General features: G+C 48.9%; 1 protein-coding gene across 1 annotated transcript; it reads right to left on the reverse strand.

Moving 5' to 3' along the window:
- Positions 1-8,992: 8,992 nt before the first annotated feature.
- Positions 8,993-18,226, reverse strand: TOP1MT (DNA topoisomerase I mitochondrial; the record flags this gene model as incomplete). The annotated part of the gene is made up of 13 exons (XM_082294320.1): positions 18,109-18,226; positions 16,740-16,861; positions 16,089-16,211; positions 15,556-15,743; positions 14,665-14,809; positions 13,786-13,929; positions 13,115-13,300; positions 12,548-12,616; positions 11,288-11,402; positions 10,684-10,811; positions 9,912-10,006; positions 9,297-9,446; positions 8,993-9,095 (listed from the first exon to the last, which is right to left on the reverse strand). The coding sequence occupies exons 2-13, from the start codon at positions 16,803-16,805 to the stop codon at positions 8,993-8,995; spliced, it is 1,512 nt and encodes a 503-aa protein (XP_082150446.1). The 5' UTR covers positions 16,806-16,861; positions 18,109-18,226.
- Between the last annotated feature and the right edge of the window lie 1,236 nt (positions 18,227-19,462).

Here is a 19,462-nt window from a genome sequence, read left to right on the forward strand (position 1 = left end):
TGCAGAGAGCTGGGGCTGTGCTGATCTGGATTGGATCTTCCTCCTACTCACTTCCATTTGTTTTATTCCCTGTGTAATTCCATGAACAGCCTGTTCCCAACCAGCAGCCCTGCTATGAGTCAGCTCTCCATAAAAAGAGAATAAATAATAAGCATCTTGGAATTGTTTGGGAGTTTTTTAATGCTGGATGTGGAGGGAATATTTAGATGGGATACTGGGAAAAAATTCTTCTCTGTGAGGGTGTTGAGGCCCTGTCACAGGCTGTCCACATAAGTTGGAATCCCTGGAAGTGTCCAAGGCCAGGTTGGATGGGGCTTGGAGCAACTGGGATAGTGGAAGGTGTCCCCACACACAGAGGATGGAACAAGATAAGCTTTAAGGTCATTTCCAACCCAAACCATTCCATGATTCTGGGAAATCAGGATGGCAGAAGAAGCTTCCAAGTGCACTTCAAGGCTGCAGCTCAAGATTTTTGGGAGCTGTGACAGCAAGAAGGAGAAGGAAAACCAGTCCCCAGGCCAGCCCTTAATACATCCCTGTCTACTGGCTTCCTAAATACCCCAGGATGGGGATTCCTGGATTTCCATGGTTCTAGAGAAAAGGGGATGTGCTGGGTCCAGCCAGGAGAAACTACTCTGGGAGAACCAGGACCCCAGTTTTGATTGCCCAGTTGGGGTCAATCTTGGAGCCTTGGGAAGGGCTTGATCCTGCTATGGGCATGTGGATTTCTCTCCTGTGACTCCATAGAATATCCTGAGGTGTAAATGCTGCTCAAGGATCATCCAAGTCCTGCCTACTGCAGGGAAAGAAAGACTAATCCTATGCAGAACGCCTGGGGAAAAGCTGGATAGAGGCTTTTCCACGTGTGTTAATTCCTGTTTCGAGGATGAATCATGGAATGGTTTGGGTTGGAAGGGACTTTGAAGATCATCTCGAACCAACCCCCTGCTCTGGACAAGGACACCTTCCACTATCCCAGGTCACTCAGATCCTCTTCCAGCCTGGCCTTGGGCATTTCCAGGGATGGGGTAGCCATGACTTCTCTGGGCAACCTGTGCCTTACCCCATCCAATCATCCCACATTTCCCCTCCTCAAGACCTCCAAGCTGGAATTTCCCTATTCTGTGTCCTTAGATCAGAGTAACAAATCCTTCATCCTGCACTGAATTATGCCTTGGTGCTGCTATTTATACAAATCTACAGCTGCTCCATACAAAGCTAAACAAAAGCAGAGCTAATTAGCCAGAACCACTTGGTCAATTAGGAAAATTGCTCTTGCCACTCAGCCAAGATTAAAACAAAAAAAGAAGAAAAGCCCCAGGCAGGTCAAGACAAACTCAGTCCGAGCAAATCTAAGAAGCCTCAATCCAGAGGTTTTACAAACTCAAAGCTCGTGGCCAGTAGTAAAATCATGGAACAGCTTGGGTTGGAAGGGGCTTTGAAGATCATCCAGTTCCACCCCTGCCATGGGCAGGGACACCTTCCACTATCCCAGGTTGCTCCAAGCCCTGTCCAACCTAGACTTGGACACTGCCAGGGATGGGGCAGCCACAGCTTCTCTGGGAATTCCATTCCAGGGCCTCACCACCCGCCCAGGGAAGAATTCCTTCCCAATATCCCATCTAACTGTACCATATTCCAGTTTAAAGCCATTCTCTGTGTCCTGTCCCTCCATTCCTTGTCCCAAGTCCCTCTCCAACTCTCCTGGAGCCCCTTTAGGCATTGGAAGGGGCTCCAGAAGCTCTCCCTGGAGCCTTCTCTTCTCCAGGCTGGACATTCCCAGCTCTCCCAGCCTGACTGAGAGCAGAGGGGCTCCAGCCCTTGGAGCATCTCTGTGGCCTCCTCTGGACTCGCTCCAGCAGCTCCACGTCCTTCTGATCCCAGATCTGGACACAGTGCTCCAGGTGAGGCCTCACCTGAGTGGGGCAGAGGAGTATCCACAGAAAATACCAAATTAAAAGGATAACAAACAGCCTTGTCTCAGACTCAAAGAGGAAGACCTGGACTGAGCAATTCTCTGTTCTATTTCTGGAATTTTATCTCCCGCTTTTGTCATTTTTGTGGTGTTATTTTATGTTTCCCAGCACACAGGAAGGCCCTGTGAGGATGACCCAGCCCAGCCCCTTGGAGGAGCTCTGTCAAATGTGAGAACAGAGAGGAAAATCAAATAAATAAAATAAATAGAAAAATAAAGATAACTTTTTTTAATCACAAAAGGGAATCAGGGGTTACACAGCCTCAGTTCAGCCAGGTTTTTGCTTAAAGGGCCACACTCCAAAGGCTGCTCAAGTGGCTAGAGGAAAAATGGAATGAAATTATGGCTGTAGCCTTCCAATAGAGGGTCCCACGGGCAAAGGAACAGAAGCCAAATAAAAAAAAATGGGATTGTGCCAAGTTCCTGGGCTTGGAAGAGCAGCCAGACCTTCTAGGGCCAGTTTATCCCCCCTCACCACCTTCAACCTTCCAGCCCCAGCAGCAGCAGGATTTGGGTTTGAGGACATTTGAGTTCATTGCCTGTTTTTGTCAGAAATCCTGTCTTGGATCCAAGGATGCACAGGAGAGGGGTGGAGGTGGAGACTTAACCCCTCCAGGTGTTCCCTTCCAACTGAAGTGCTGCTTCCTGCTCCAGGAATGGACTGTGCGAAAGTCAGGATCTGTTTCTGCTTGGGGGACAACCAGGAATGAAGCAGGAACCCTAATTAAAGCTGGTTGAGTTAATTGCCACCCCATTCTCCTCCACTTTGGCAAATCCAGCCTTCAGGAGTAGAAGATCCCAACAAAAGCTTGAGAAACAGATGGAAGAGATTCCACGGAATGAGCTCATTCGACTCCAAGTGACCCTGGGAAAGGATTGGAGACTTCCTTGTTATCCCATCCTGTCAGGGAAATCGTCTGCCCTGTTTCCAAGAGGAAGGGCAGCCCGAGTTCCACCCACACACCTGGAAACATGGCATTTTTTGGGAAGTAATCAGCTGCCTGCCTACTGCAACACAGGGCAATCCCAGGGAACTTCTGGAAGCTCCTACCGTCTGGAGAGACCTCACATCACTTGGAAGAGGAACTTTTTACATTAAGACAAGGGGACTGGCTTCCCGCTGCCACAGGGCAGGGTTGGATGGGATACTGGGAAGGAATTGTCCCCTGTGAAGGTGGTGAGGCCCTGGAATGGAATTCCCAGAGAAGCTGTGGCTGCCCCGTCCCTGGAGGTACTCCAAGGCCAGCTTGGACAGGGCTTGGAGCAAGCCACTCCATGGCAGGGGGATGGAATTCCGTGATCTTTAAAGATCTTTTCCAACACAAACCATTCCATGATTCCATGATTCCATGATCCCTCTTCCTTCCAGGCTCTCAGCAGCTGAAGGAACTTAAAAGCCTCGATGCAGCTGGGAGAGCCTTTATCCCAAGGCTTATTCCTGAGCCAAGCCAATGAAATCATAATTGCAGTTTAATCCTGACTTGGATTAAGAATACTAACGAAGTAACTTATTGGGATTTCTCCTGCCCCAGCTTGCAGTGGCTCAGGATTAAGGTCTGGAGAAGCCAATCTCAGAGCTTGGGACAACTCAGCTGAGCTTCTCCTGATTCTTTGTTTTGAGTAACAGAGGTGTCCACTGGCCAAAAATAGGGATGGGAAGAGCCAGGCTGGATGTTACCCACTCATTCCTAGGGGGAGACCCAGGATGTGCAGCCATCCTCACCCCACAGCCAGTGTCAGCTCTCCTTCACAGGGCACAAACCTGAAATCCCGGAATTTCATCCTTCCTTGGAAGCCTTTCCTCTGCCCTTCCTTAGCCAGTCCTTCAGCTGATCCCAGGGATCCGATTTCTCCCAGGTTGCTTTCCCTGCAGCCACTTTCCTTGGCATCAGCACTTCCAAACACGTGGCCTGGGATAATGGCTCTGCAATTTGGGCTGATTTTCCATCCGTCTGAGCCTGGCTGAGTGTGAAGGGACAGAAATCCAGGGAGCTCTTTCAGCACATGTTTTATTTATGCCAAACCACAGCCACGCTCTTATCTCCCACTAAAAAAGGTTGGGAAAGGAAATGTCTCCACTCACGGAGTTCACAGACAGCGTCTGAATCACAGCAGCCGCAGCCTCAAGTGTTCTTCCCCTTTCCTCTCAAGCCGACAAAACATTCCCTTCAAAGTTTCTGCTCTGTATTTCCCTTTTTTTTTTCCCTCATTTTTGCAACATCAGACCTCAGAGGGAGAAGGGCAGGGAGGAAAAACCCTCTGGAAATCCTTCACCTTTTCCTTCCTCAAATCCCCACAGGGGTTTCCCACCTTTCACGAGTCTGCCAGGCTGCAGGGATTCTTCTGCTTCTCCCATCGCTCCAGGGATTGGATGCGAGGGAGAAGCAGCAGTGGAGCAGCAAATGCCCCATCACCTCCCCTTCCCTCTTTCCCTCTCCGCACCAATTAAGATAAATCAGCCAAAATTCCATGTCCCCTACGTTTGAAGGCCCCATCATTAAGCAGATGAGAGAGCAGCCAAGCAGAGCTGATGAGCTCCCTTTCCCAAAGTGGCTGAGTCACCATTCCTGGAGGGATTTAAAAGACATGGAAATGTCGGGGGACATTGTCTTGTGGTGAACAGAGCAATTAACGGGCTGCACTTGATGAACTTAAAGGGCTTTTCCAACCTAAAGGATTCCATGACTTAGATCACCTGATGGGCCAGGGGAGGGGAGGAGCCCTGCCAATGAGAAAATACAGAATGTGGCTCTGGAAAACAGGAGGCTGATGAGGTTTGTTCATCCACGAGGACCTGTTGGACAGGGAACAAGATTCTGACTCATCCCAAGGAGAGAGCACAACGTGGGAAGGTTCGTGATGTGATGAGCACAGCTCTGGCTAATGGATTTATATTCCCAAGTCTTCAAGATGCTGATGGCAGAAGCAACAAGCAGGGATGGATCCCACAGGAGCTTCCAGCTGCTCAAACAACTTCTGCAGGAAGGGGAATTGTTTGTAGAGTCCCCAGCCAGCCTTGGGTTGGAGTCACCAGAGCTGGAGAGCTGAATCCAATGCTGGGATCATCAGCACAAGGATATGGAGCTGCTGAGCAGATCCAGAGGATCTCCAAGATCCAGAGATGCTCCAAGGGCTGGAGCCCCTCTGCTCTGGAGCCAGGCTGGGAGAGCTGGGAATGTCCAGCCTGGAGAAGAGAAGGCTCCAGGGAGAGCTTCTGGAGCCTCTTCCAGTGCCCAAAGGGGCTCCAGGAGAGCTGGAGAGGGACTTGGGACAAGGGATGGAGGGACAGGACAAGGGGGAATGGCTTCCCACTGCCAGAGGGCAGGGATAGATGGGATATTGGGAACCTGTAAGGGTTGTGAGGTCCTGGAATGGAATTCCCAGAGAAGCTGTGGCTGCCCCATCCCTGGAAGTGTCCAAGTCCAGGTTGGACAGGGCTTGGAGCAACCTGGGATAGTGCAAGATGTCCCTGCCCATGGCAGAGGGTTGAAATTCCATGATCTTTAAGGTTTCTTCCAACCCAAACCCTTCCATGATTCTTTAAGTTCAAAATCCCAGATTTGGGGCCAAATGACCCCATGGAACAGGACAGGCTGAGGGGGAATGGAGTTGCTGCCTTTAACAGACAATCATGGAGCTGATGTCCAAGGATAATCTGGCCCTGGCTCTGCACAAAGGACAAGCAGCTGCTTCCAGATGCATCAAGGGAAACTCCAACCAGATCTAAGGAAGGAAAAGCTTTGCCGGGGGACACTGAACCGTGCCATAAATCAAATCCCTCCTGATGGGAGAGAATTTTCTAAAAGTCCTTGCAAGGAGTTTCAAAGATAAACCAAGACTTTTCCTGGAGTTTCAATGCTGCTGGATAGTTGTTTATTAAGTCTCATCAGAGGAACAGAGCCACCAGCGTGACCCAGGTACAGCACAGAGCACAGAAAGCAGAAGTGAAGTCTCTAATTTTCAAGACTTACATGGCCTTTTAAAGATAATTTAACCAATAGTTACTAAAAATGTATATTATTTTCACTTTCCTACCAATTATTCAGTAACATGGGCAGGAACTGTGGAATTCTCTATCCAGTCATCCCAAACTACTTTTACTGCAGAACATGGAGTAGTAGAAGAAGGAGAAGAAGGTTTAGAGAACAACAACAATCCTCCATTTTGATATTTTTTACTCTTTCTATTTACTACAAAGAGAAGTCCAAAACCTCTAAACTTTTCACCCTGTGAAAATCTTACATAGTAATCTATCACCTAATTCACACCACTGTATTTTCTAGTTCTTGTCTGACTGTTGGTAATTTTTTCCAAGGTTGGAGGTTAAAACAGTGCTGTTCGGGGGGCTAAGAACCCTTCAAAACAGGCAGAGAAATCTTCTCAGTGCTCTGGGTTCCTACACCAGGGCAGTGATTCATTTCCAAAACAGTGACCCTGAGAGATGGTGGAGGAATCTCCCTCTGTGGAAACACTGAAATTAAGTTTGAGAAAACCCTGAACAACCCAGCCAAAGTTGACCCTCCTTTGAGGAGAAGGTTGAACTCGAGCCCTCCAAAGGCCATCACAACCCTGGATTTCTGGGAGGAGTCTGGGCAGGGTCAGCAGATACCAAAGCAAGACAAGAGGAACTTCTCACTACCTCCTAAATTTATCTTCTCCAACAGCCCCTCTATCACCACTGCCCAGGGGCATCAATGTAGGACATCCCCAAGCTGCAGGAAGGGGACAAACTTCCCAACCCCCAGATGGTTTTTCAGGATTTTTTTTGTTTGTTAGGATTTTTTTTTAATTTGTTCTTTAAAGCTCCATTATGTATCTAGAACAACCCTAAGCTCATCCAGCACCAGCCTGAGCAGTCAACTTTGTTCCCGGTAGATTTTTGGTGAGGTCTCCTCCCACCCACAGTGAACAAAAGGCTCTTATGAAAAGCAAATTAGGCAGCCAAAAAGTCACAGGGGAAGGTGTCACTTCTGGTTTTGTCACAAACCACAACTTCCCTTTTTTAAAGAAAAAGAGGAAGCCATCACAATGGAAAAATGCTAAACTTTTGCCTTTCTGATTTTTGTTGTCATTATCTTGATTTTGGGTTACCCAAAGCCTCAAACACAGGTTTTCCTCTGCCTACATCATCACAGAAAGTTGGAAAGGACCTTTAGGACCATCAAGTCCAACCACCACGTTCACCACTAAACCATGTCCTCAAGTGCCATTTCCAGAGATTTTCTGAGCACTGCCAGGGATGGAGACTTCGGAAAAACACTGGAAAAAGAGAGTTGAAACCATGCCTGGAAGGGCCAAAGTGAGGAGGGTTCATCCTAGCACACCAGTATTGCTTGGAGCCACTAAATAACCCCAAATGATTGGGATGAGAGAGGGATCGTCTTCTCTGGGATAAGAACATGATCCTGAGCAGTAGGAAAAGCTCCCGGGCATTAGGCCATGGGAAAGATCTATGGAATATTGCCAGAAACATTCAGAGGACTCCAGGAAAAACAGGATGAAGATGGACAGGACCATTTGGGACAGCAAAAAACCCAGCCTTTCTGGAATTACTCCTTTATTTTATAGAATCCCAGAATGGCTTGGATTGAAAGGAACCTTAAAGCTCATTCATGGGCAAGGACACCTTCCACTATCCCAGGTTGCTCCAAGCCTCATCCAACCTGGCTTTGGAGCAGGGATGGAACATCCAGAACCACACCTGGAATGAGTTGCAAAAAGCCTCCAGTCATGGATAGTCAGTAAAAAAAAGCCACTCCCAGTTTTAATGAAATGCATTCCAAGCCCTCCATTTCCAACCAAAACAGCAACAATTTCAACACGAGAATGAGTGGAAATAAACACATGGGAAGCACCAGGAGCTTTGGAATACAGAGCCCTGGACATCAGCCCGGAGGTACCAGAAGGTTTTGCTGCCAATGCAACAGTTTGCTCACACCTGGTATCCACTAGGATGTGGGAATTCTGCCAGGAATGGGCTGATAGGACCTTTTCGGGGATGTGGAAAGCAGGCAGTTAAGCAGCAAACACGACCAGTTTATGCTGTTGATCCCTGCCTGCTCCATTCGCAGCTGGAGTGGGAAGGATGATGCCAAAGGTGTCATCCCAACACAGGAGCAGCTCCAGGAATACTGGTCCCACTCCCCACCACCCATCCCACAGAGCCTGGCCCAGCATTTTCCTGTTTCCTAGGAAATTTCCTATTTCCTAAACCTCTGTCTGGACAGTTCAGTTTCTGCTCTGGATACAGGAGCTGAGCCAGGGCCAAGTGAAGAAAATAAGGGAATAAACATGGCCTCAAGTGAGATGTCCTCTCCCAGACAAAAATTTAACCGCATGGGGATGCTTAAAATACACTTTGTTCATGGCCAAGGTGAATTTTAACCCCCTGCAATGTGAAACTGCTTTTAAATCCAACATCTTCCCTTCCCACCTTCTCCTGCCATGACACAAATTCCCTCCCGTGTTTTTTCCATTTAATATCCCTGCCATTGCACAACTTTCTCCTCTCCTGGAGGTGAAAGGGCACAAAGTCCCCCAAAATGTAAAACCCTGAGGTTTTTCCTTTCCCCACAGTGCACCCCTAACCCAATCCTGGGGTTTTTATTGCAGTTCCCTGTTTTCCTGCTGTCATCACTTTGTGTTTCCCCATCCATCCCATTCAGTCTGGAAAGGTCAGCACAGCTCCACTACCCCAAGGAGACAGGATTAGACCTGATCTTGTTGATCAGCACAATTAAGGCTCTTATTTAATCTCCTTCCAAGACTCCAGAGGAAGAAAGAAAAAAAAATCCCAAGTACTTGGCAACTCTGAAGAGGAATTAAGAGTTCCCAAAGTCCCAAATCCCAATCACCAATACCTGTTCCAACTGGAAATCCAGGTGTTTGCTTTTCCATACAAAAAAAAGGCACCAAACTCAGACAACCCTCAGCCCCCAGCAGCAGCAAATTTTTAAAAAGAGCTTCCCAACAGCACCAAATGAGTAGGATTTGGGATTTAACATGGAAGGTGCCAGCTCAGAATTCAAAGTCCTCGCCAGCCATGTCGATGGCCCAGGCAAACTTCTCCCTCTGGGTCTTGTTGTAGATCTTCTCAATGGGAATCCCAAATTTCTTGCACCTGTGCAGACCACAAGACACCAGTGGGGACCAGTTACCCAGCAGGGTCCTCTCCACTGCATCCCTGCAGGTGTCCAAGGCCAAGCTGGATGGGGCTTGGAGCAACCTGGGATAGCGGAAGGTGTCCCTGCCCGTGGAAGAACAGGAATTTTAAGGTCCTTTCCAACCCAAACCATTCCATGATTTCACACCCAAGACTCACCAAGCCACGCTAATCCTGGGATCCAGGTAATTCAGCTTGGATGTGCCCAGAGCTATTTGCTTGTTCTCCTCCTTGTCCGTGGCCTGGACATTCAGCCTGGCCAATTGCTCCTCCAGCCTCTTCAACAGCTTCTTCTTCCTCTCCACGTTCCTGAGGGCAGAGAAGGAACAACACAGAATGTCCCAAAGGCCAGGAATTCTCTGGAATGGCAGAGTCAGAGGTGCTATTCAGGACCAACCTGTTTCTCAAGGACTTGGATCCGGTGAGATGCTTTTGTAATATTAAAAATTAACAATAAAAAAATGTAATTTCCACCACCAAAGTTGGGCAAACAAAATCCAGCATCCTGGAATGGGTTGCCCAGAGAAGCTGTGGCTGCCCCATCCCTGGAAGTGTTCAAGACCAGGTTGGACAAGGTTTGGAGCAACCTGGGATAGCGAAAGGCATCCCTTAAGGGAACCATCTACAAGATCTGAACCATCTTTCATGGGACAAGAAGGCCCCAATCCCAAACATGGGCATTCGTGTTCTGATGGGGTGTTGGGACACATCTTCCCCATCCGTGGGCCCTCTGGATACTTCTGCAAGCAAGGATTCCAAGGAAGAGCCACTCACGCTTCTGCTTTGGCATCTTTTGTGTCTTCGAACTCATCTTCAGCTTTTTTCACTTCTTCCTGGGCTTCCTCCACTTGTTTCTTCTTGGCATCAATCTGTGAAGGTGAAAATAAAGTCAGACAACACTTCCAAACTCCCTGAAGGTTTCAACCTCCTCCCTCTTTTCCTTCCCACATGATTCCTCAGTTTCTTCCAGCCCTAATTCCCAATTTGTCCCTGCAGCATTTTCTAGGCTTAAGCATTTTTTAGCATTTTCTAAAATACCATCACAGCCCAGATGCCACAAACACTTGGAGCTCCTAAATCTGTTCATCTTCTGCACCTGCCTGAGACTGAGGGACTTGGGACAGCAACAGAGACCTCAGAAAAGTCCCAGTCCATCAGTGGGGTGTGAGCAAAAGCTGAGGACAATTAAAAGGGGTAATCTGAGGTATTTTCAAGCTGCTCTTTCTGCAGGAAAACCAATTTCCCTGATCTTGATCCAACTGGGCCAGAGCTGCCATCACAAAAGGCCCCCAGCTCGGTTTGAACACACAGAGTGATGAAAAATGCCCCAAACTCATAAAAATTCACCCAAATTCCGTGCCAAGTGTGCTTCCCCCAAGTATTTGAGGTCACCACATCCCTCTCCACCCCTGGGTTGCAATCCACTATTCCCAGGACATTCCCTGATGTTGTTGACCGAGGTAATTCCTTCAGATATCACCCCAGCCCAAAAATAAAATTCAGAGGCCAGATTAGGTTTGGGATCTCTCATCTGGGTCTGTCTCACCTTTTCCTGAAGGAATTGCATGGACTTGGCAAAGGTTTTTGGTATAGACCTCTGATGGTTGCACAGGATGGCCACGGCTCGGTTGGCTCGGTTGTAGGACAGGAGCTTTCCTGCAACGTTGTCTTCAGCTGGAAAGAAATGAAAGCATCACTCTGTCTCCACTCCAGGAGTTGGGAAAAGCAGGGAATACAGAAGAAGGAAAGGTAAACAAGTTGCTGTCGCATTTTCTCTCCAGGGAGAGCAATCATGGTTGTAGAAATTGGGGAAGGACAATTGAGCACCACCACCTGATGCTGTGACTCATCACTCATGCACACAAAGAGGCAAAAATAGTGCAACCAACTAGCAGCACAAGGAAAAGAGGGAAAAATATTCCCATTTTGGCAAGCAGTTAGTCAGAGTATCCCCAAGTTCACCATTTCTCACTTACCAACATTCCCAACCTGCTGCTCACCCCCATAAGTTACTCCCACCCTGCTGTGTGGAGTATCACCTGCCCAGGTGGGACATGGGCAGTTTTAGGGATCCTGAGGCAATGGATGGACACTCCAGAGCCCTTTGGTCCCAGGGTGCAGCTGGTGACACCACAACCACTGGAACTCACGGTTGGTGAGGGCCTTGAGCTGCTCCTGCAGGGTGATGGAGGCGTTGTAGGTCCTGAAGACTTTGGCCGTCAAACCATCCATGAGGTCCTGGAGGTGTTTGTTCAGGAAGTGTGTCTGGAGGAGGGAAAACAGGGGAAAAGTGTAGGGAAACTCACATCAGGAATTCTAGTGGTAGGACAAGGAGGAACAGCTTCAAACTGGTAAAGGGTTTGATGGGATATTGGGAAGGAATTCTTCCCTGGGAGGGTGGGGAGGCCCTGGAATGGAATTCCCAGAGAAGCTGTGGCTGCTCCATCCCTGGAATTGTTCAAGGCCAGGTTGGACAGGGCTTGGAGGAACCTGGGATAGTGGAAGGTGTCCCTGCCCATGGCAGGGCTTTGGAACTTGACAGTCTTTAGGGTCCCTTCCTACCCAAACCATTCCATGATTCCATGAAAGAGCAGGAATAGAAAACAAGCAGAAGCCGGGACAAATCTTTTTTTTTTCAGACCATCTTATGCCTAATTTTGGTTGCTTAGGCAGTAAAAAAAACTTAAGTTCTGCAGCTTGTAGAGCTACTTGTGGGGTAAGGTCAATCATCTACCCAAAACTGGCCTGAAATTCCACCTAAATCCACAAAAAATCTCTCTGGAAGTCAACAATTTCTGCGCATCTATGTCCAAGAGGACACACACTGGCACTGGGGGACACGGTTTAGCAGTGGACCTGGCAGTGCTGGGTTAAGGCTTGGATTTGATGAGCTGAGAGGTCTTTTCTGGCCTCACACCCAATATCACATCTCTGTTCTACAGAGCACATGGGGCTGCTCATGGATCACATATCCCATCCTGAGGAAGATGAGGGAGAAGGTTTTTCCAGGAGGGAAGGCAGCACATCCCTCCAGCAACCTCTCCCACTTCTGTGGAGCCCCGATGAGGTGCAAAAGCATCAAAAAGCCGAGGTCTGGTACCTCCAGGAATTTCCCAAATGTGGGCAGCCTTTCCCAGGCTAAAAAAAGCCCAAGTGGATAAGTTGGAGGAGGGAAGGAGCAGGAATCCAGCTCCTCAGCAGGGACACAGGGAAGCAGAGATGCTCCAGGGCAGAAGGAGGCTGGAAAACATCACAGGGTGTTCAAACAGTGACAGTGGTGTCCCTGGAGAGCAGAGAGTTAAAACCAGGCAAAGGGATGACCACCAAAGGTGGCCAAGGGTGTCATGGTTTGACTTCTCCTCCCTCAGGGCCACCGGTGCTGTTTGAAAAGCTTCGAGGTGACAACTCACAGTGAGCTGGTCAAAGAGGTCATCGGTGGGGTCCTTGTTCTTCATGAACAGCTGCAGGTTCTTGAACACCTGAAGAAGGAAAAAGGACAGCCCTGGTCAGGGCCAAGGAATGAATTGCTCCCAGACATCTCCCTCATCTCTGCCTCCTCCTCTTCCGGATGGACTCTGATTCACCCTCGTGTTGGCACATCCCACCAACCCTCTCAACTTCAAGGTGCCAATGGGTGTTTCCCCCATCTTTCCCATCTCCAACATTCCAGTTTCCCCAAAAACATCATTAAAATCTTCTTTCCCATGAGCAAAGGAAAAGAATTAAATATAAATGGAGATATTTCAAGTCCTGATGCCCACAAGCCAACTGAGGGTGCTCCAGCAAGAGGTGAGACTTCTCCCTCATGGTTCCCAGGGTAGAACAACCTTGGAAATTCTATCCCAAAACTTCTCCCATTCTCCAGGGCTAAAGCACAGGAGGCACCTTGGTAACAGGTTTTGGATGGAAATTTGGGACTGATAAACACTGAGGGAATCCAGATAACCAAGCACTTCCTCTATTCCTTCCCCACTCACCGGCCTCTCCACGGACACTTTGTTGTAGTAACGGATGGAGTCTTTCCCAAGGAAGTCAAACTCCACCACGTGCTCCTGCCCATCCAGCTGGGGGTGCAGCTGGATGTGCTCCACACGCAGGGAGCAGCAGCCAACCGTGTCCGCAGTCTCCCCTTCCTCCTTCTCATTCCCAGCTCGCAGGGCCAGCTGGAAGGAAACAGGGAGTCATCCATCCCATCCCACCTCAATTCCCCTTTCCCAGGCTGTTAAAGTGGACCAGGACTAGAGGAGATTGGGTCATCTCCATCTGTAGATTCACGGAATGATTTGGAAGGGACCTTCAGGATCGCTTGGTTCCAACCCTCTGCCATGGGCTGGGACACTTTCCACTAGGGACAATTTTCATCTTGCACACCTCTGGAAATATTCAAATCCAGGCTGGATGGGCCTTGGAGCCACCTGGTCTAGTGGAAGGTGTGCCTGCCTACGGCAGGGGGTTAGAAAGAAATGATCTTTAAGGTCTTATCCAACCAAACCATTCCAGGATTCCATAATCATCCCCAGATTCCTCATGTAGAGCCACCCTGGGCAGTAGAACCAACAAACACCAAAAACTGCAAAGTGGGGTGGTTCAGGGGAGGGAATTCCCAATTTCCACATGGATGGGGGACCTGGGGTGAGGCTGTGGATACCTTATCAATGAAGTACAGGGCCACCGCTCTTTGCCGCTTCTTTATCTCCTTGGATTTCCAATCTTTTCTGTACTGAGCCCGGATTTCGTGGACAACATCCTTTAGGCGCCGAGCTACCTCATATTTCTGCCAGTCCTTCTCCCCCTGGAATGGGAAACCAGGATATTTTCCATTCCATGCCCCATCTTTATTCCACCCCTACCAGTCAAGTCCTGCTCTAGAAACACCTCCAGCATCTAAATCCTGCTCAAACCCCATTGTTTTCTTGGGAAAAATCCATGAAGGGAATAAATTGGAGAAGAAAGAGCTCATCCAGGGTTTCTGTGCCCTCTGCTGGCCGTGCTGGATCTGCATCCTGGCCAAGTCAGGGTGTTCTCCACCATCCAGAGCACAGTGAGGACCAAGTGGTCAAATCGTGGCCAAAGGTGGCTCCCCAGACACCAGTGTGGACTGACACAGGACTTCCTCAGTTGTGTCCACACCTGGGCAGCATTCCCACTTTCCTGGAGCCCTTGGAAATAGCCTTAAATCCCCTTTCTCTTCCCACAGGGTTCAATCCCACCTCTTCCTACCCTCCACTTCCTGGTATAAATGAACTCAACCCAACTCTGGCCCATACGGATCTTCTCAGCCCCTTCCTGGCTTCCAGCAGCCTTCCCTGGACACACATGAGGAATGTGGCACCAGGATGACTCAGTCAGGAGCAACCCATTCCTTGGAATAAGTTTGATGCTTCACAATCATCTGTCCTTTCCCTCTCACCGTTTCATTTTGCTTATCCCCTTTTTAGTAAAGGGCCAAAAAAAGGGAGCATTTTGTTGATATTCCATATCCCAGCTTTCCCAGATTTTTTCACCTGACCAAAGGCATCATTCCAACCTTCAGCTTGGAGCTGGGATTCAGCATGATGTACTTCAAGGTGTTCTGGATGTTCTCTGTCCATGAGGCCAGCCAGGTGACCGTGTTGTCAAAGCGCACCTCCTTCCACCTGTGACCTTCTGGGGGCTCGGGAATCTTGGAATCCCTGTGGGAAGAGCAGAATTAGAGCCCTCAGGCCATGAAGAAAGAGGTGAGCCAAGGATGGTCACCACCACTGAGAAAACATGGAATCCACCCAAAATTGCTCCACAACATGGAATCGTTAAAGTTGGAAGAGTCCTCCAAGATCATGTCCAGCCATGAACCAGCACTGCCACGACCACCAAACCCACAAGTCCCCAAGTGCCACATCTACACAGCTTTCACATCCCTGCAGGACTGGTGACTCCACCACTGCCCTGGCAGCCTCTTCCAGTGCTTGACAACCCTTTCTGTGGAGAAGTTTTCCCAATTATCCAACCTAAACCTCTTCTGGAACAACTTAAAGCCATTTCCTCTTTTCCTATCATTTATTATCCAGAAGAGACCAAGCCCCACCTGGATCCACCCTCCTGTTGTGGAGAGCAATAAGGTCCCCCCTGAGCCTCTTTTTCTCCAGGCTGAGCCCCTCCAGCTCCCTCAGCTGCTCCCAGTGCTCCAGACCTTTCCCACAACCAGGTGTTTATCATTTGGATGCTGGGAACAACAGGAAAACTTTCTGGACTGGTGAGGAATGTTTTAAATCAAGGTCTCCAAATGGGTGGCTTAAGACCAGTCCAGCTCACATAACTCAGAGGGAAAAATACTCTCAGGGTATGGAAAACAGGAACTGTAGAAGATGGAAAAACCCCAACTCTGGGCCCCCAATCCCAAAGGAAGTCCCAGGAGCTCAGCACTTCCAAGACAACCCACCTGCTGCAGTTGATGATGACATCTTCTGGCATGATCCTCTTCTTCAGCATCCCCATTTTGGGGTGCTCCCCACGGCCACGGAAGAGCCCTGGAGGTTCAGTTTTGAAGTTGCCAATCTTTTCCCGGTGCCCATCCAGGATGCAGTATCCATATTCCTCCTGGATCTTATCCGCCTCCTCCTTCAGCTTCTGAAACCAGGACACCACAAAAAAATCAGGACGGTTTGGACTGGATTGGAAGGGATCTTTAACATTCCAAGCAACAAGTCTAAGTGCCATCATTCCCTTAGACAGGTCCACAATCCTCTGCACAGAGAGGGACTCCAAAACATCATCCAAGGAAAACTGGCACCCAGTAAAGCCATGGAATGTGCAGGATCTGCTGATAAAATTCAGGAAGAGAGGGTGATGGCCATGGAGACAGAGCTGGACTGAAGAACTCCAAGCTCAAGGCACAACACCAGGAAAGACAACAAGGAAGAGACAAAATCCCCAAAACTGTACCCAAAACATGTCATAGGAACCACTCCTCACCTGCTTTTCCTCCTTGGGAAGCGCTTTCCGGGCCTCATTTTTTTCCACAAAATATTTGTGGATCTCCCTGAAGTCACACTTGTCCAGATCCTTGATTAACTCCTGCTCCTCTGAGGTCATTTCCTGGGAAAGAAATGAGGAGAACTGGGAAAAGCCAGGAGGCAAAACTAATTCCACACAGAGCTTCTGCTTGGGCTTCTCCTTCCCAGAAGGGGGAACAGAGACCTACATCCCAATGCCTCGGAAAAATCCCAGCCAGTTCCGGGGTGGAAGAACCGCATATGGAAAAAAGCCCCCAAACACAACTGCAGGGACAGCACCAAAGGTATTTGGGAGGTGTAAACATTCCCTAGGAAGAGTTTTGCTCTTTTTTGGGATCAGAGGTTATTCCTTCATTCCTTTGGTGTCCCCATACTGGTTTTGGAGCTGTTTCCAAGACTCTCCACCACCTGCTTCCATCACTAAAACTCAGCGAGAGCACAGAGAGCAAATCCCAGTCCAAATCCACAAAAAAAACCATGGAAATAACTCAGGATTTAGAACTTTAATTATAAATAAGGAACAAATCCCGCTCCCAATTCCCTCCATCCTGCACCACAGCCCGGGGATGATGGATTTCATGGATATCAAGATCAATCCCAGGGAAGGTACCTTCCTCCAGTCATGGAAGAAGTTGTTCTGGAAGATCTCCTTGGTCGTGTACTCATGATCCAACATTTTGGCATAGAAGGTGGCGATTTCCTCCGTGGCCAGGCTCAGCTTCAAGGGTTTTCCTGGGAAAAGAGAGGCACTGACACCTCCCACTATCCCAGGTTGCTCCAAGCCCTGTCCAACCTGGAACACCTCCAGGGATGGGGCAGCCACAGCTTCTCTGGGTAGAATCTTGGAAAATTTCTTAGCTTTTTCTAAGGATACTGAATCATTTCTTGGAGGTGGCAAAGCCACCATCCCCTCCTGAACCCTTTGGCTGGAGAAACACAACAAAACCAAGAAATATCTTGGCTCATCCTAGGAATCACCTGGAAAGAGCTTTTTTTAAGGAAAAAGCGCCCTGCAGAGATCCAGGGTGTGGTTGAATCCTACTTGAACCACTGGTTTTTGGGATTCCTGGACAGCAGGGAATGGAGCCTTGGAGCAGCCCCATGACAACCCACACACACCAGCTCATCCATGGGCCCTTCCTACTTGGCGTTGTTGTCTGTCCACAAACACTTTTCCATCCAGGAACGGTGACTTTTTTTTAGGAAAAAAAGTCAACATCAAAGATGCCGAAGTCCAAAGCCACCAGCCCAGATCCACACAACACCCATCGGTGTCTCCAGCAACTCCGAGGTCACAGGAGAAGTCCAAACCCTGTCAAGGCTCCTCCTCATGGAGCCAAAATCCCTGACAGCCCCATGGATCTCCCAGCAATGCACTCTCCGGGCACCTCCTTTTCCCAAACTGGGCTTTTTCCTACTGCAAAGAAACACCCATGGGAAGCCACAGGGAACTGAGGATCACCAAGATCCCATGGGAATGTGATCCCTTGGCTAACCCCCAATGTCCTTACCGCCCCCGCCCCTTGATCTATCAGAAATGAGTTCAGGGATGACCTGAGGGCAGGGAAAGGGAGGAAATCCAGCAGGAATGGCAGGAAAACAAGGAGGCACCAAAGGCCTGGATCTGTCCTGCCAGTGACACCATGAGCTGCTCTAAGGTGATGCAAAGTGAGCCTGGGGACGTCAGGAGCTTGGAGCAGCCCAGCCAAATCCTTGGATGTGTCAGTCACTGAGGCCATGGATCCAGTAAAATCCCGTTTTTCCAGCTCGTGGGAAAACACGGATGAGCTGACAAAGCTCAAACCCAAAAATGCAGCTTAATGAGAAAAAACAGCCATTAGGATCAGCTCCCCAAAAACCCCATAACTCCAACCATGTGTAAGATCCTCCAGCTCAAACCCGTGGCTTTTCCAATGGGATATTCCTCTTCCCTAAGGAGAGGACACCACCCCGAGCGCCAGGTCCCCCCACGGATGTACCATCGTAATAAAACTGCACATCCTCAGGCAAGGGCTCATAGGGGGGCACAAAGTAGGGCCCTCGGTGCTCCAGCTGCAACCATTTGACTCCATCTTCCTTCTTCTCCTCTTCCCACCTGGAACAGACACACAGGAATCCATGAGAATATCCCAAATCTGGGATCCGGTGCCTCCTCCCAAGGTCACACCAGGAAAATGCTTGGAGCAGTGGCAGCTGGCACAAACTCCAGGTGAAATCCCGAAATCCCGTTTTCTCTGCTGCTGCCTCAGTTTCCCTGTTCTTTGAAAGAGACTGGAATGGAATCCAGGGAATTGAGGAAGGGAATGTTTGGTGTGGAGGAAGGGAATGTTTGGTGTGGAGGAAGGGAAGGACTCAGGGGGAGAGCGAAGGGAACCTAAAAGCCACCTCATTTCAACCCCTTTCCACAGGCAGGGCCACCTTCCACTAATCCAGGTTGCTCCAAACCCCATCCAATGCAAGGAATACTTCCAGGGATGGGGCAGCCACGATTCTCTGGGAAATCTGTGCCTCATGAATATTCATAACTTGGTTTCAATGCAAATAAGCTCTTAAGGCATCTCCCTCCTGCCAGAGCAAACGGGATTTTAAAGTCACTGCAAGTTTTAACTGGGAAGATTTAAGATTTAAGAAGCAGCAACAAAAATTCCAACAAAATTAAACCTAAAAAAAAAAAAATGTTGAAAGATCCATCCGGAAAATCAGGAGCAGAACTTCAAAAGAGGGAAAAAACCACAGAAACTCTTAAACCCAGCACCACCAGGGAAAAAAAAAAAGCCAAGGATTTCTGGGAAAACACAGCAAGATTCCACACAGAGAAAGCAAAATTCCCGTTTCTTGTGTGATTGTTTTTCCCTCCCCTTGGGAAATGGAGTGGAATAAACCTCTGGCATCCAAAGGTGCATTTTGCCGTAAAAACAGAGGAAATGAAATATTCAAGGAAAATCAACAAGCTCCAGGAATTTGGGCTGAAAGCATCGGAGAAAGGCAGCGTCAGGATCACAAAACTTTGGGATCCCAAATTCCGGCAGAGCATCCCCCACACTCACCTTCCACAGCCCCCCGAGCCCATCCAGAGGCCAAGGGGGGGGGGAACCCATGGGAATTTCCTCATGGGAAATGCAGTCCTGGATGGGATTTTTGGGATGAAACTCCTATGTACCAGCCTCCCTCCTCTGTGCCGGGATCCAGCCATTCCAAACAAGGCATTCGTTAGGAAAAAAAAATGTAAAATCCCACATTTCACGTCAGGTATCCATGGATATCCCTGTCTGGGATAACATCTCCTCCCAGATCAGGATTTGCCACAGGCTCCCAAAAAAGCATCCCAAAATT

Source organism: Coloeus monedula (genome assembly GCF_965178545.1).
Source record: "Coloeus monedula genome assembly, chromosome: 1".
NCBI lineage: Eukaryota > Metazoa > Chordata > Aves > Passeriformes > Corvidae > Coloeus > Coloeus monedula.